Here is a 17,223-nt window from a genome sequence, read left to right as displayed (position 1 = left end):
TATATTTTTTAAATTGCAAAAGTAACAAATTTAAAATCGAATAGACTTCTGATAGCCTTTCATTTTTAATAGTATAACGCTCTCTGATAACACTACGATATATCTAATTACTTGTCATATTTGTAATATGCAAAAAGTGGTGTTTTTTCTAAATTGTTTTTTGTTATCTCGTGGACCCTATTATCATAATTCTTTTTTGTTATTATTGGGAATGCCTTTATTTTATTTATTATTAAAACAACAATATTGTTCTCACCTATCCGGTGTCACACACTACAAAATTTTAACCTTCAGTTTGTTCTTATGAAACAAATAAAGTCCCGGCAAAGACGAGGGAGGGGGAGCCGCAAGAACATTCGAGCTTCTTCTTGAAAACTTTTTGCGCCTCCATAACATAACAGCACCCGAAGAGCCGAAGCCCCCCGGCCGTCGAACTCATAGAAACCGAAGTAAACCCTCCCGCCACCAAGACGAGTGGAGGAATCCCTCCGGTTGATAGTGATGGCCGCAAAAGATGCAGAGGAAGTCTTGGACGTGCAGTCGGTCGTTGAAGCTGTAGTTGCAAATGAAGACGCTGCTGACGTTCCTAGCTACGAAGTAGAAAGCCTCTGCATGCGTTGCGGTGAAAACGTACTCACTTCATTCTCTGCTCTTCATCTTCTACAATTACGAATTTCTCTCTCTGTTTTCCGCCGCATTTTTATTTGTGACTGCCTGGTTTTTAGTTAGGAGACGCAAGTTTGAGAATCTTCTACTTCATTACATTAAAACTGAAGATGTTTGTGAGTTTTAGTGTCGTTTTGATGTTCAGTTATTGTTTCTCTGCATTGCATTTGCAGGGGATAACAAGATTTTTGTTAACTTTAATTCCGCACTTCAGAAAGGTAATATTCTAATTTTTACACCGTTTTCAATTAGTCATTAGTTTTCTTTCGTGAAGCCTTAATGAGCCATGAATCTTGCTACAGATTTTGTTGTCAGCCTTTGAATGTCCACATTGTGGTGAGAGGTAATTACTTATGAAATTCTCTCCGGGAATATGGTGGATTCATCATTATCTGATAATTGATTTTGAATTGCCTTGGATTTCTTTCAGGAACAATGAAGTTCAGTTTGCTGGTGAGATCCAGCCACGAGGCTGTTGCTACTGTTTGGAGGTTCATGCAAGCGACCAGAAGGTTATTTTGATGAAACTAAATCATGTTTGAGATTTATTTGCTTTTCACTTTATATGTTCCCTTGACAAGAAGCAGCTACAGCCTGATAGTTTAAGCATTAATGATATATGTATATGTATGTACGTAGGTATGCATATATATCAATGGTTTCTTCTGGTTGTTATTTTGGTTCATAAGATTTTTTTAAAGTGATATTCTAATCCTAAAGTATTTGGCTCACAAGGTTAAGGATTTTGATCTACCGGTCTATCACTGTGTCTATAATATTCTCACTAAAGTCCTAGTTGACTGTTTGAAAAGACTGCTCCTGTCAGTGATTTCTGAGTTGCAAGGGGGTTTTTTTGTGGGGTGATAGATTTTGAACCATACCCTTATAGCTAATGAAGCGAATGAAGATTATAGAATAAAAAAGGAGTGATTTTTATAATAGATTTTGAGAAAAGTTTATGATTATGTGGATTGGAATTTTCTAGGTAAGGTTTTGGATAAGAAGGGCTTTGGGTATAAGTGGAAAATGTGGTATATGGATTTTTTTTCAGCATTAACGAAAGCCCTAGGGGTAAAGTTTTAGCCACAGAGGTCTTGGGCAAGGTGATTCTTTATCCCCCTTTTGTTCTTACTTATGGTGGATGCTCTAAGCTGGATTGCTTCTAAATGTCTTGATGATAAAATCCTTTAGCCCTTCGAGTTTGGAGAAGAGAGGGTGACTTTTTCCAGCCTTAATTTGCGGTTGACACTCTGCTTTTTTCTTTCCCAGCGTTGTTTGAAGGGATATTGAGGCTGAGGATTAAAAGAATGCTAGATAATGGGCTCATTTGCGATGATAAAAACTAGAAGGTGGCCTGTTATGGTGGGTTGTAAAGTTGATTCTCTTCTTATCTTGGTTTGACTCCCAAATCTTTAATTTTTTGAGGTCTCGTGGTGGGTAAAGTTAGGGAAAAACTTGTCTCTTGGATAAAAGGCTTCTTTGTGGAAGCAGGAATGTTGATTCGTTCAACAATTTATTTTGGGAAGGGATTGAAGAAGGAAGAGGGAAAAAGACGTGCTTGGTCAGATATGAGATCATTGGGAAGCCGATTACCTAGGGGTTAGAAATTGGAAATCTAAGGTATTGTCAAAGCTTTGTTAGCCAGATGGCTTTGGCCCTTGTTTCTGGAGGATTGGGGTGGGGGATAAGCCCCTATATTCTATGTTTCTTTGTCTCTAGCAGTTGTCTTCTTTTAAAAATTGGTTGGTGTCTTCCGACTGGAAATCTTTTCTGCAATCACCTTTGGGTGCTTGGGGTCTCTCCATATTTCATTTACCAATGAATTTCTTATCTAGAAAAAGATTGGTTGGTGTCTTATTTTCTTGTTTGGTTGGCTAGATCCTCTCTCTCTATCTCTTCTTCCAAGGTTTAGTTGTTCTTTATCCTACATTGAAGCGACAGAATGTCGTGGCTCTTTTGTTTTGATTTGAGTAGTAGGATATGTTGGTGTGTAGTCCTAATCCTCCAGAGGGATTCGCATGTAAATTGAATCTTTTTTTTTTCTTTTCTTTTCATGATTTGGTAGGTTTAGGGTTTAGGGGTTTAGACCTTTCTCCCGTAGGTGAGTTGGGTTTTCTTTTCTTCTTCTTCTTTTTCTTTTTTCCTTGGAGAATGATCTTGAAAAAAGTGAAGTTTTATCCTAGCAAGATTTACGAGGCTGTGTTAACTCGACGGATCGACTTGCATGGAAATGCCTTTTGCTAATTAGGTCGTTTTGTGTAATTTTTTTTGGAAAGAATACTTGGACTATATTTTTTGGAGATCCATTTCGAACAACTTCTTTAACATGTTTGAGTTTTTACCTATTCGACATTGGGACACCAATGATATGTTCGGTGAGTTCCTCCTCTATTCACCCCTTAGAGACAAGGGTGGTTTTTTATTTGTAGTTGGGGTGTGTGCTATTTTATGGTATCTTTGGGGTGAATGGAATAACAAAGTGTTTAGAGGGTTGGGAAAGGATCCTAGTGATGTGTTAGGAACCCAAAAAGAACACTAAGAACCCAACTTAAATGGCAAGAAAAACAGAGTATTCTCTGTATGTTTATTTATTTATATTGCCAAAATACAGTCATAAGCTTTAACCATGAAAGAACTTTCAAAGATAAGAAATAACAAATAACATACCAACATGTAGCCAACTCTAGGGTAACCTTGGCTGCAGCAGCCGCCCTCCCAAGTTTCTTATCAAAATAAAATCTACCTACCCAATCCCAAAAGGTGCTATATATAAGCTTTTTCTCTCCCTGGGTCCCACACGCACGATCCCTCACTTTTTCCCTTTTTCCTCATTCCTGTCCAGCTGAATTACTTTTCTGTCCCTCCTCTTATATGTATGCAATATGGGAGGTCTTACAATACCCCTCGGTTCCACATTCACCTTGTCCTCAAGGTGGAAAGAAGGAAATTGTTGGTTCATTTGATAAACCGATTCCCACGTAGCATCACTCTCCGGTAGGCCTTACCATTTGATTAACCATTCGTTAGCCCCTAACTCCTTATTCCAACGGATCCCAAGGACATTTTCTGGCCATAGCTGTAATTCAAAATTTTCTGTCAACATGGGGTGCTAGTGCTGGACTACTTGCTGTGCCCCTAGCTTGGGTTTGAGCTGCGAAATATGGAAGACATTGTGTATTGCTGCCTCTGGGGGAATGTCCAGCCGGTAAGCCACTGCTCCCATTTCTTCAATGATCTTATAAGGCCCATAATATCTTGGAGCCAATTTTTCTGATTTCTTCCGTGCCAAGGAGCGTTGTCTATAAGGTTTAAGTTTGAGATACACCTCCTCTCCCACCTTTAGCTTAAGTTCCCTTCTCTTTATATCAACAAACTTCTTCATGCGGTTTTGAGCTAAGATTAAATTTTCCTTTAAGGCATTAAGAGCTGAATCACGTTCTTTCAACATTAATTCCACTTCATTGTTAGTGGTTTTCTTATCCCCGTAGGATAGCAAAGGGGGCGGGGAACGACCATAAACTGCCTCAAAAGGAGTAATTTTTGTAGATGCGTGGAAGGTAGTGTTGTACCATAATTCAACCCACGGTATGAACTGATCCCACTTGTGCGGCTGCTCATTACAAAAACATCTCAAGTAAGTCTCTAAGCATTGATTCACTCTTTCAGTTTGTCCATCCGTCTGTGGGTGGAATGCTGTACTTCTTTTCAGTAAGGTCCCCATGGATGCGAATAGTTCCCTCCAAAAATTGCTGAGGAAGATCTTGTCTCTATCAGATATGATAGAGTTTGGAGTCCCATGTCGTCTAACTATCTTGTCAATGAAGGTTAGAGCTACCTGTTTCGCCGAGAAGGGGTGTTTAAGAGTGATGAAGTAGGCGTACTTAGTTAAGCGGTCCACCACTACCATGATTACATTCATGCCACCTGCCTTAGGTAATCCTTCAATAAAGTCCATCGTCCAATCTTCCAAGATTTTGTCTGGAATGGGTAGAGGTTGAAGAACACCAGCCGGTTTAGTAGCTTCATATTTGTTCCGCTGACAGACTTCACACTGATCCACATACCTTTTGATATCATTCTTCATCCCCTGCCAATAAAGTTCCCCACTCATCCTCTTGTACGTTCGTAGGAACCCAGAATGGCCTCCTAGCACTGAATCATGAAAGGTGTGCAGCAATCTAGGAATGAGGGAAGAAGTCCGTGGTAGTACAAGTCTTCCTTTGTAGAGTAATCTACCATTCTTCCACTCGAATTTTCCTCCCACTTCCTGTTCCTTCTTCAGCTTTGCCACAATTTTCTGGAGCTCTTCATCTTTGTCAACTTCCTCACACACAACACTGATGTCGACAATACCAGAAGTTGTCATCTCATGAAGCTCTATCCTCGGTTCAACTCTTGAGAGAGCATCTGCTGCTTTGTTGAGCAAGCCCGGTTGGTAGAGTATTTCAAAATCATACCCTAGGAGTTTGGTTAGCCATTTCTGGAATTGGGGCTGCACTTCCCTTTGTTCTAACAGAAACTTCAAAGCCTTCTGATCCGATAGGATAGAAAAACTTCCTTCCCAATAGATAATGCCTCCACCTTTGTACAGACAATACCACAGCCATCAATTCTCTTTCATATATCGACTTTGCCTGGGCCCTTTGCGAAAGCTTCTGATTATAAAAGGCTATGGGATGCCCTCTTTGTGATAAAACTGCTCCCAAGCCGCTGCCTGAAGCGTCAGTTTCTATGGTAAAGGGCAGACTCCAATCTGGTAGTGCCAAGACCAGTATAGTTGTCATCGCCACCTTCAGCTTAACGAATGCTGTTTCAGCTTCCTCATTCCATTTAAAGGCATTCTTCTGGAGTAGCTTAGTGAGGGGGGTCGCAATGTTGCTGTAACCCTTAACAAACTGTCGGTAATAACCAGTCAGCCCCAGAAATCCTCTTAGTTCTGTCACATCTGAAGGTCTTGGCCAATTTACCATACTTCTAATTTTGTCATCATCCGCCTCTACCCCTGCCTTGGATATTTGGTGTCCCAAATATTGGATTCTAGAATGAGCAAATACACATTTCTTGTGATTGGCATAAAGTTGATTATCCCTTAGCACAGCAAAAACCATTCCTAGGTGTTTCTCATGTTCAGTTATGTCACTGCTATATACTAAGATATCGTCAAAAAATACCAAAACACATCGTCTAAGGAAGGGTTTGAAAACCTGATTCATCAATGATTGAAACGTTGCTGGTGCATTTGTGAGACCGAAAGGCATCACCAAGAATTCATAATGGCCTTCATGGGTGCGGAACGCTGTCTTTTCTATATCCTCCTCCTTCATTCTAATTTGGTGGTAACCCGATTTGAGGTCCAATTTAGAGAATACCGCAGCTCCATATAGTTCATCCAATAGTTCTTCAATCACCGGGATGGGAAACTTATTTGAAACTGTAGCTTGATTCAACTTCCGGTAATCAACACAAAACCGCCACCCCCCATCTTTCTTTTTAACCAGTAGGACAGGGCTGGAATACGGGCTTCAGCTTGGACGGATGATTCCATCTTGCAGCATTTCAGCCACTAAATTCTCTATCTCCCCTTTTTGGACATGTCCATATTTATACGGTCTTACATTGATCGGCCTTTGGTTGGGCAGTGTCAAGATCCTGCGGTCGATATCTCTTTTTGGAGGGAGGCCCTTTGGTGTAGTAAAGATATCGGTGTACTGTTGTAGTAAGAACCGAATCATAGGGATATCAGCTTCATCTCCTTTCTCTTTCTTATCGGTCTTGTAGATTTCCTCAGCTTCTACTTCCATGTTTGCCCATTCCAACAGAAATCCTTGATCATCCTCTTGCCATGTCTTTTCTAATGTCCTTAACGAACATTCTGCCTTGACGAGGGAAGGATCTCCTTTCAATATGATCTGTCTACCTTCGTTCCAAAAGCTCATCGTCAAGGAAGGCCAGTGGATCTTCATAGTACCTGTGGTGTCCAGCCACTGCATTCCTAAGACTGCATCGACCGAGCCCAATTCTACCGCCAGGAAATCTGCTATGATGGTAATTTCTTCAAGTTTTACTTCCACTCTTCGGCATATCCCTTTTCCCTTACAGTGTGTTCCATTTCCAATGGTGTAACCGAACTGAGTGTGTTGTTCCAATCCCAGATTTAAGTCTACTGCTAAGGATTGATGGATAAAATTATGGGTTGCCCCGCTATCAATTAGTATCACTATCTCCTTCTGCCTTATCCATCCCTTAAGTTTCATCGTTCCCTTTGAGGAAAAACGAGTCATGGTCTTAAGTTCAATTGCAATATCTTCGGTGAGTTCCAAAGTTTTTAGCTCTACGGTTCCCTCGGTTACTTCCTCATGGCTGTCTCCTTCATTCTCTTCTTCTTCATTCATGATGAAGAACATTAGTTCTCTTTTCTCCTTGGTTTTGCATCGGTGTCCAGGAGAATACTTGTCATTGCATCTGAAACACAATCCACGGTCTAGTCTTGCTCTAAATTCTGCATCCGACAGCCTCTTCATCGGTGGTTCCCCTTTCTTGAAGTTACCTTTAATAGTTATGGTGATTTGTTTCATTTGGAAATCGGTCTTCCGTGGTGGTGGCTTGTCCGCATCTCCCAGCTTCTTGACTTTAGATGATCCTCCTTCCTCCCACTCTGTCATTCCTAGTTCCATCTTAGACAATTTTAATGCTAGATTTCGGTCATTCACTAGCTGTGCTTCCTTCATACAATCCTCCAGTGTTTGAGGATGTCTACTGATGACCTCTGCTTGTAGGGAAGGTTCCAAACCGGTAACAAACGCATCAACCAACACACTTTCTGCCATGTAGGGTAGTGGGGCTGAATAGGTCACGAATTTTTTGACATACTCATTATAGGATCCGTCTTGTTGAATTCTAATCAATCTTGCTCCTAAACTCTTTTGTCCCGAGTCTGAAAAAACTCAAACATCCTACTCTTCAGATCTTCCCATGACTCCACCTTCTTCCTGTTGTGACTCCAGCGGTACCAATCCACTTCGTCCTGGCCAAAACTTACCACAGCTACCTTGACTTTTTCACTCTCAGGCAGATTGTTTATCTCAAAAAAATGTTCAGCCCTGTACACCCATGACTCAGGGTTTTCTCCAAGGAACATCGGCATCTCCAGTTTTTTGTACTTGCTCCGGTCAGTTACTGTTCCATTGGTCTCAGTCATCGGTTCGGTCTCGTCCATCTTTCCCTTTAACTTCATCACTGAACCGTCTGATGTGGTACCTGATTCTTTTTTTTTTTTTGTAACTATGATTTTCCTTCATTTCGTCAGCCAATCGTTCTACAGCCTTCTTCATTTCAAGCAGCATATCTTTCAAACTCAGGAGTTCCTTTTCAGTTCCCTCGACTCTTTCTTCCATCTGTCGTTGAGCCATTTGTCTCGTGATCACCCCCAGTTTCTAGAGGCTCTGATACCAATTTGTTAGGTTACCCAAAAAGAACACTAAGAACCCAACTTAAATGGCAAGAAAAACAGAGTATTCTCTGTATGTTTATTTATTTATATTGCCAAAATACAGTCATAAGCTTTAACCATGAAAGAACTTTCAAAGATAAGAAATAACAAGTAACATACCAACATGTAGCCTACTCTAGGGTAACCTTGGCTGCAGCAGCCGCCCTCCCAAGTTTCTTATCAAAATAAAACCTACCTACCCAATCCCAAAAGGTGCTATATATAAGCTTTTTCCCACATTCTCTCTCCCTGGGTCCCACACGCACGATCCCTCACTTTTTCCCTTTTTCCTCATTCCTGTCCAGCTGAATTACTTTTCTGTCCCTCCTCTTATATGTATGCAATATGGGAGGTCTTACATGATGCTTAGTAGGTTTCAATTTCAAAGGCACTAATGACGTAGTCTCAATATCTAACTAAGAGGTCATGGGTTCAATCCATGGTTCTGCCTACCTAGGAATTAATTTCCTACGAGTTTCCTTAACTCCCAAATGTTGACAGTCAAGGTGCATGTAAGCTGCCCTGGACACTCACAGATATCAAAAATAAAAAGTTTCGAAGGCACTAATCACTATCTTGCATGGCTGAACTTCCTCTAGTTGGGCTTCCTTTTTTTATTTTATTTATTTATTTATATTTTCAGTGAGAATTGTTCTTTTATTTGGGGGTGGGGTGGGGGATCTTCTTGACATAACAAAGTACCTTCTCAATCTCAACTACTTGTAAATGTTCGGTTCCATTAATCACAAAATGGATTCTGATTATCTGACTGGTAAGAGTTGTTATATTCTTCTATTTATCACCCCCTTTCTGGTCCTTTTTATTTTTTCCAGTGTATCGTGCGAGTATCAAATAAGTCTTGTGGATTTGCTTGGCACGTCGTAGAAATCAGTTTTCTATGATGGAGAAGGTTCTTTAGAATCCTCCCTTTTGAGAAACGGGAAAGCTTTTGTTTACGTTCACCATCATTGTTATAATGTTATCTTCTGTGTTGTTGTCTTGGATTTGAGAGAAATATGTTAAGCCACCAATACTTTTCAAATATAACCGGAGAAATAAGGGGAAGTGGGCACGTGAGATGAAGGAGGGAAATGCGGGATTAGGGGAACTGAATGGTGGGCCAAGCAGTTAGTTAGGATTGGGGGGAGTTTTAATAGGGAAGATTCAGAGAGAAAAGGGGGGGAATTTGGTGGAGTAAAATCAGGACTAACTCACTCCTTGAGAGATAGGAGGGGTAGTATCAGGCTCCGTCGTTTTGATTTATGGTTTTTTGTAATTATTTTTCTGTTTTTGGATTTGTTTTTGATTGCTGCTTGAAAGTCTTGTGTTCTGGTTAGGGCAGGATTGCTATCCTAGTAGTGTGCTTTGATTTTTCTTTTCATTTCCTATTGTAATTAAGTTTGAATATCAATAAAGTAGAGTCACCATACTGGTGTTCTATCAAAATAGTTGCATTTTTAGAGGGTTGACGGTTGAGAGATCTTAGGAAGAGTGGTAAGATGACATTACATTTGGCACCTCTTCATAGGGGTTAGCCACTTGGGCCTTTTGGAATTATCAAGGATATCTTTTTTAGCTATTTTGGATTGGCTGTATTTTATTTCCCTCAACTTTTTTGTGCCCTTGTATACTATTTCAGTTCTGTCGACAAATTCTTGGTTTCTTTTCCAAACAATTTGGCAGAAATATTCTGAGTGTTGATAATACCTTTTTCTCAATCTTAGGCTTTCTTTTCTTAATCCTTGCTTATTTAGGAGAGTTATGGCTTTTCAATTTTGGATATTATGCTCCATGTTCTAACTTGCACGTTTTCGTGAGTTTACTTAGAGGTCTAATTCGGTCATTATTTATGCAGATGCTCAATCGACAAGTGGTTAAATCTGAATCTGCCATTATTAAGGTACTGCATGCAGAGCTATACCTATCAATGTTGTTACAATGAATTGAAAATGAAATTGATTTTCTTAAGCTGTCTAACTTGCCTGTGCTGGCCACCGTTAAGTAGATATTGCATTCAGCATTCTTTGGACATGTTTCAATTTTTAGGAAAGAAAACCTAATCTTTCAGTAATTTTGTAAAACAACTTTATCTTGTTATAAAATCTGATAAACTTTTCAGAAAGTTATTTCTTGTTTTAATATTTCCACTTTTCTTTTATGTATTAGCTTGTTACATCTATATTCTGTAATTAGTTTATGTTTTAAAGAAGATTTTTTTTTGAGGTCTCTTTATTAATAATAAATGAGACTAATGCTCACAGTACAATGGTATTATACTAAGAGCAAAATAAGAAAAAGACAATATCATCCGAACACTTTGAACAAAGATGAACTCGGGTGATATAAATGTGAAAACGTCTTACAAACGATCACAAAGGAGAAACTTCGAAAGAGCCAAAGCAACAGAGTATTGAATTATTAGTGAAGAGCTTAATACAAAGAAAATATAAACACTTTGACAAAAAATACCTGCTTCAGACTGAGATAGGTTAATGATTGAATTTGAAAAACTACTTTAGAAAACAATCAAAATTACTTTAGAAAACAATCAAAACAATAAAAAAAAATACAATTACAAAGATGTCAAGAGGTTAAAAGATGTTTTAGACAGCGTAGTAGATTGCTCTGACTCGTATAGATACACTCTTGAGCTTTTTAGTAAGAATTTTCAGCTATATGACTGTCATTATACACATTCTATGGGCAGATCCCAGAATTGGATTTTGAGATTCCAGCAGAGGCTCAACGTGGAACTCTATCAACTGTAACTCCTCAAAGTCCCATTTCATATTGGTTATATGTTTTAATATTTGCTCTGTTCTCTGGCTTGTTATGTCTCGTGCATCTGTGTTTGTGGGATGCTTCTCCTTTTGTAGCCTTGGGGTATTCTTTTGCCTGTTTTCGTTATTATAATTTTATGGTACTTCTTATGCTGTATTTGTATGAGGCTATGTAATTGTCTTGTTTTACGTTTTTGTGCTTGTTTGCTGTAATGCGGACATTTTCAGGTGAGTTATGTCTTGCTGTAATGCCCCACATTTTCGAGTAAGTAAAGCAAGTAACTCAAGGTTCATGCAAACCAGTAGCAAGGCTGTTTTGAAACCACAATGGGAAGTCTTAGGGTCAAAGGATTTGAGAAGTCAGCCAGAAAAAGTGGTTTAGTCCCTGGGATTCCCTCCTCAAACACAACTCAAACATTCCACAAAAAAGACCTACATGCTCGTTCCCCACAATAACAATATTATCTTGGTCGTACCATGAGCATAACTTAACTAACATAAACTTGTACTATTAACTTCGAGGTCAAAGGTTGATTTGCCACCTCACATGTTTTTCTTTTGGTCCCCACATGACAAATGTGCACACCCTCATAGTTCAGGCTTCCTCTTTTCCCTTTTTATCCCTCCTATAGTTTTGAGTAATCTTGGGGCCTTACTGATTCTTGGCTAGCTACAACATTGAAAGCTTTTTTGTTTATCTAATAGCCATGCACATGTTTGGGTTAGTTCTCAAGCAACATCGGATGTATGTCTGCATCAGAATCCTAATGAATTTGAGTGGTTGAGTGATCTAGTCTATCCCACTTTCTTCAGTTAAGTGTTCTAGGTCCACCTTATGACTGATTTGGCCCCTGGATTCCACTAAAGTGTTTTCGGTCAAATCTCTTATGAGTGAAGTTCATACTATTGGCTCTAATTCAAACAACCGATGTTCGGTGATGTGGAAGGTCACTTACAGTCAATTGCTTAGGGAGGAGAATGCCTCGTTTCACTCTTTCTTTATCTTGTTCTTCGATATGTTTTTCACACACCCGATGTCTGCAATTTTTTTCTCCACTATACTCTTATTGTTATTGCAAAACAGTGGTAGCTTCTTTTGGTTGGTTTGTGGTTTTTCCAAATAACATCTTTAATATTCTAGCTTAAGTTATTGTGGGCCATCCTTCTGGGGTACGAAGAATATTTTTTGGTTGGCTATAAACCGAGTTTCTTTTGATGGCTTTGAAGTGAAAGGAATGCATGGGTTTTCATGTTTTGGTATTGGTAAATGGGAGGCTGGTAGACTACAAGCTCCTGCCATTTCATTCATCAATGATATTCCCTTAAAAAAAACAGACTCTAGGAATATGTTGTGACAGACAAACCTCTTTTTTTCTTTGTTTTCTTCTAGATTGTATTGAAGCCTTCTTCCAATTAATTAATTTATATTGCATTGTACTGTAAACTTTTCTCTAAAAAATGTGAGAAAACCTTAAAGGGATGGGAAAGGTTAAGATAGATTGGAAGGATTTCCTGGTGGGGTTAGCAACTAAGGTTAGGAAAATCTATATTGAGGATAGAAATAGTAGGAAATTTGGTAAACTGGAATTGGACTTCAGGATTTTAGCTTGGATTGGGGATTGTCTAATAAGTGCTGCTGTTGCCAATAACCCTAGGGGTTTTTGGTGCAGAAGAAGTTTGGAGTTCGGCATTATTTTCTTCTAGGTTTTGGAAAATGCAAGAGGTAGGTTTCTTATTCTATCCCTAGAATCTTTTAAAGGAAGGAAAACGAGAGTCTTCATACGGGAAGGGAGAAAAGGAAAGGGTTGGAGAATTTTGGCAAGAGAGATTTTAGTTTTGCTTTTGCGGTCTACAAGGACCGATTAGAAGTTAGGTCCAGTGACTTAACCAACTAAGGCTCAGTTGAAGAAAGGGAAAGAAGGGTTTCAACCGCCGACAATGTTGCTCAAGGAAAATAAGGGACTGAAGAGCCTTGATTGGAGAAGCACACAAAAGGATTGGGATGTTGGGAAGAAGATGATAGATGAAAGGGAAAGGAGGTGGAATTTGCATTTGATGGCAATCGACGGTCATAAATAAGAAGTAAGAGCAGCATCAGGTTGAGGGGTTCCAGAATGTACCCCTTATCAGAATCTAAATAGGAGAGGAAATTCATACCAAAAAATGGTGTTTCATCAAATTGGTATCAGAGCGGTGAATCTTGGGAAGGAAATCAACAATGGAGCAAATGCAAATTGAAGAAAAACTGGAAGCCTTTGAACAAGAAGTGATTGGGATGAAGAAAGAATTAAGTAAAATTCCGGCAATCGAAGAAAATCTAAGATCCTTATCAAGGAGCCTCTAGCTGTTAAGAATTCAAGCTGAAAAAAATCAACAATTGTTGTTACAATGCGTTGAAACCATGGTGAAAGAAAAATCGATAGTGAGTGAACAAACAGTGAGTGAAAGAATCACAATGAATCTACCAGTGATGAAGAGTATAGTTGAAGGAGGAAGTACACCTATGAAAAGAATCAAGACCGAAGAACAAAGGAAGGAAATCGAAACTGAAGAGAAGGTGGGCGAAGAACAAACAAAGAAGATAGGGATTGAAGAAGATATAAGTGATCGAAACAAATTCAAGAAGGTAGAGTTACAGAGGTTTAGCGGCAAGAAGTTCGATTCATTTATTTTTTGGATCAAACGGAATTTCCAAAAATATGAACCGATCGATTTCTGAGAGAGTAAATGTTGCTGTAATCAGATTCGATGGAACCACATTAGATTGGTCTCGGTCGAAGGATGAACACGATGCATTCAAGGATTGGTTGAGATTAAAACAGAGATTGTTACTTCCTTTTAAATCAGTGAGGGAAGAACTTAGCCGAGGGCGATTTTTAGCAAACAAACCGGAAATCGTGGAAGATTGGCAAGAATTACCGGCGAGATCCAAAACGAAGATCCAAGTGAAGAAAAAGTTGCAGTTCGGAGATGCTGGAAGTGACTGGTTTCGATGGAAAAAGAAGACGCCGGAAGTTGACTGGTTTCGATGGAAAAAGAAGACGACAGCAGTTGTGTGGATGAGAAGGAGGAAGAAAACGCCGGCAAATGGTGGTTGTCCGAGAAGACGATACAGAAAGCGGGAGAGTTGCGTAAAGAAGGAGATGTTGCCGTGATGCTGATGACGTGGCAGAAAGGGATAGAAAAGGAGGTTAGAGGAAAGAAAATTAAACCCTAAAATTGTTGATAACTAAAAAAAAAAGGGAAAGAAAGCTGTAAACACACCTTGAGGACAAGGTGAATCTGAAAGGGGGGAGTAATGATAGACCCCCAATTAGATTTGTTTACAGCAGAAGGAAAAGTTAGTTATACCAATTGGAGTTTGTTAGATTAGTTTGTTACATTAGTTTGTTATATTAGTTTGTTATATTAGTTTGTTATATTAGTTGTAATAACACTCACATGTGAGTTAGTTAGAGGCTGACAAGATTAGTATAAATACTAATAGAATTCAGGAGGAAGGATATGAGAATTTTGTAAGAAGATTTACGGTAATTTCTTGAAAGAGAGAAAGACAATAGAGAGAGAAAGGAATTGAGTCCACTCAATTCTAGAATGTACCCCTTATCAGAATCTAAATAGAAGAGGAAATTCATACCAAAAGGTGGTGTTCCATCAACTTGTTTTGGGATGAGTTGGGAGATCTTTTTGGTTATTGTGGGCCGAGATGGTGTGTGGCGAGTGATCTTAATGTCGTGCGTTCCTCGGTTGAGAAAACGTCTGGTGGGAGAATTACTAGATCTATGAGATGCTTTAATTAGTATATTGATGAGTGTGGTTTATTTGACCCACCAATGGTGGAGGCAATTTTACTTGCGCTAACAATAGGGTGACCACGAGAATTGATAGGGTTCTTTTGTCGGAAGCTTGGATGGTAAGGTTTGGGAATCCTAGGCTGCCAAGAGGGTGTAGAGACTAGAATTACTTTGGATTGTTGGCCCATTATCTTAACTAATGGGAGGCTCAAGCGGGGCCTTTACCACTTCTGGTGTGAAAATATGTGGCTTGGCCACCCGTCTTTCAAAGCTAATTTGTTTGTGTGGTGGAATGAGCGGGTTCAGGGAAGGCGGGAAGGCTATTGATTTATGGGAAAGTTGAAATGTTTAAGGGGCGAACTTAAAGTGTGGAACAAAGAGGTCTTTGGAGACATGCGGTTGGGAAACAAGCAAGTGATAGCCAAGAACAATGAGATTGACAATTTGGGGTCGGAAAGTTCCCTTAAAAGAGATCTTAAGGAGGAGAGGGTTAGTTTAAAAGGGCCCCTTGCGGATTTGATCACGAAAGAAAGTGTGAGTTAGAATCAGAAAGGTAAAATCAAATGGGCTAAGGATGGGGACTGTAACATCGGTTTTTTCAATAGAGTGGCTAACTGGAGAAGGAACAAGAATCACATTGATCTTTTGATCCTTGATAATGGTGTTAGTACAAGAGATAGCAAGGAGATTTGAGGAGGAAATTATAGTCTTTCTCCCATCACCTATGTCCTTCCTGTGTCCTGAAGTGAATGTTAAGCCTCTTTTGGAAGGTATTACTTGGAATCTCATTTTGCCTAGGGTAGATGAGGAGCTGGTGAAACCTTTTCCTTAGGGAGAGATTAAAATGGCAGTTTTCAGTTGTGAAGAGGACAAATTTCCCGGGGCGGATGGCTTCTCTATGGCTTTCTACCAAAAGAACTGGAATCTGATCGAAGGGGATTTGGAAGGAGTCCTTAAGGAGTTCTTTAAAAGAGGTATTTTGAGTAGTTTGATGGTGTAAACTTTTGTGTGTCTGATCCTCGTAAAGGATAATGCCAACAAGTTAGGGAGTTTCGGCCTATCAGTCTTATCACCAGTATTTATAAGATTTGGGCTAAGGTTCTTGCTAATTGGTTAAGTGTTTCCCTCGACTATTTCTAAAGCTCAGGGTGCTTTTTTAATAGGAAAACAGATTTTGGATAAAGCTCTTATTGCGAATGAGGCTATAGAGGAGTATAGGTCGAAGAAAAAGGAGAGAAAAGCAAACTTGATTTTGAAAAAGCATATGATCATGTGGATTGGGGTTTTTGGACAGAGTAACGAGGAAAAAGGGCTTTGGTTATAAATGGAGATTGTGGTATGTGGGGGTGTATTAGAAATGTGAAATACTTGATTCTCATTAATGGATTCCCAAAAGGGTTGATTCAAGCTTCTATATGGGTTTAAGACAAGGGGACCCTTTGTCCCCTTTTTGTTCTTACTTATGGTGGATGTCTTGAGCCGTCTTATTAGTAAAGGGGTCGACGGGAATATTATTGACCCTTTTAGGATTTGCGAAAATGAAGTTACCTTATTGCATCTACAATTTGTGAACGATACTCTATTGTTCTCTTATGGGAAAGAAGAGTCATTCTTCACTCTTAATTAGATGGTTGCTTTGTTTGAGGAGTTGTCTGGTTTGAAAATTAATAGAAGCAAATGCACCATTCTGGGTATTAATACGAACGCTCTTAAGCTTCAGAGATGGGTGGAGGTGTTTGATTGTGAGGTTGGTTTTTTCCCTTCGATGTATCTTGGTCTCCCTTTGGGGGATAATCCGAGGGCTATGTCTTTTTGGGATTCCGTTTGTGAGAAAATTTGAAAGAGGTTGGCGTGATGGAAGAAAGGGTTTTTTCCTCAAAAGGGGGATCAACTCTGATAAGATGTGTATGAGTGGAATATCGGTGTATTACATGTCTCTTTTTAGGATACCTAGTTCGGTTTGTAAAGGTACGGAGAAGTACATGAGAGATTTTCTTGGGAGGGGGTTGATGAAGGTCATGGGTCCCATTTGTTAAGTTGGGAGCTGGTGGGGCGTCCTGTGAACCAAGGGGGTTAAAGATTGGCAATCTTAGAATCCCCAATAGTGTATTGTTGGCTAAGTGGCTCTAACACTTTCTCTTGAATCCAATTCTTTATGGCATAGGATTATTTTGAGTAAGCATGGCACCCATCCAATTGAATGGACATCGAAAGGGGTTAAAGGCACACACTAAAATCCCTAGAAGGATATTTCCATTGAGCTTCCCGCTTTCTCTCGATTCACTTGTTGTGTTGTCGGGGATGGTAAGGATACGTATTTTTGGGAGGATCATTGGATGGGGGAGAGTTCTCTTTGTTCTTTATTTCCTCATCTTTATCATTTATCCTATTTAAAAAACAATATGTTCTCGGATTGTTTGGTTAGCTTGGAGAATCCTGCTTCTTTTTCCTGTGGGTTCTGTTGTAATTTGACCAATAGGGAAGCGACGAAGGT

General features: G+C 39.5%; 1 protein-coding gene across 4 annotated transcripts in view; it reads left to right on the top strand.

Moving 5' to 3' along the window:
- The first annotated feature begins 256 nt into the window (after positions 1-256).
- Positions 257-17,223, top strand: part of LOC103498281 (uncharacterized) — a 39,653-nt gene continuing 22,686 nt past the window's right edge. For 3 of the 4 annotated variants that reach the window (XR_007816286.1, XR_007816287.1, XR_007816285.1), the window contains exons 1-6: positions 268-630; positions 840-884; positions 969-1,009; positions 1,097-1,178; positions 10,011-10,055; positions 10,863-10,919. Coding sequence is in view for 1 of the 4 variants with exons in the window: in XM_008460836.3 (XP_008459058.1) it covers positions 502-630; positions 840-884; positions 969-1,009; positions 1,097-1,178; positions 10,011-10,055; positions 10,863-10,919 (399 nt within the window). In the remaining 3 variants the exon portion in view is untranslated. Of the gene's footprint in view, positions 631-839; positions 885-968; positions 1,010-1,096; positions 1,179-10,010; positions 10,056-10,862; positions 10,920-17,223 lie in introns of all 4 variants that reach the window. The other variant, XM_008460836.3, reaches the window with a different exon arrangement.

Source organism: Cucumis melo, chromosome 12 (genome assembly GCF_025177605.1).
Source record: "Cucumis melo cultivar AY chromosome 12, USDA_Cmelo_AY_1.0, whole genome shotgun sequence".
Taxonomy (NCBI): Eukaryota; Viridiplantae; Streptophyta; class Magnoliopsida; order Cucurbitales; family Cucurbitaceae; genus Cucumis; species Cucumis melo.
This window is presented reverse-complemented; position numbering and strand designations above follow the sequence as displayed.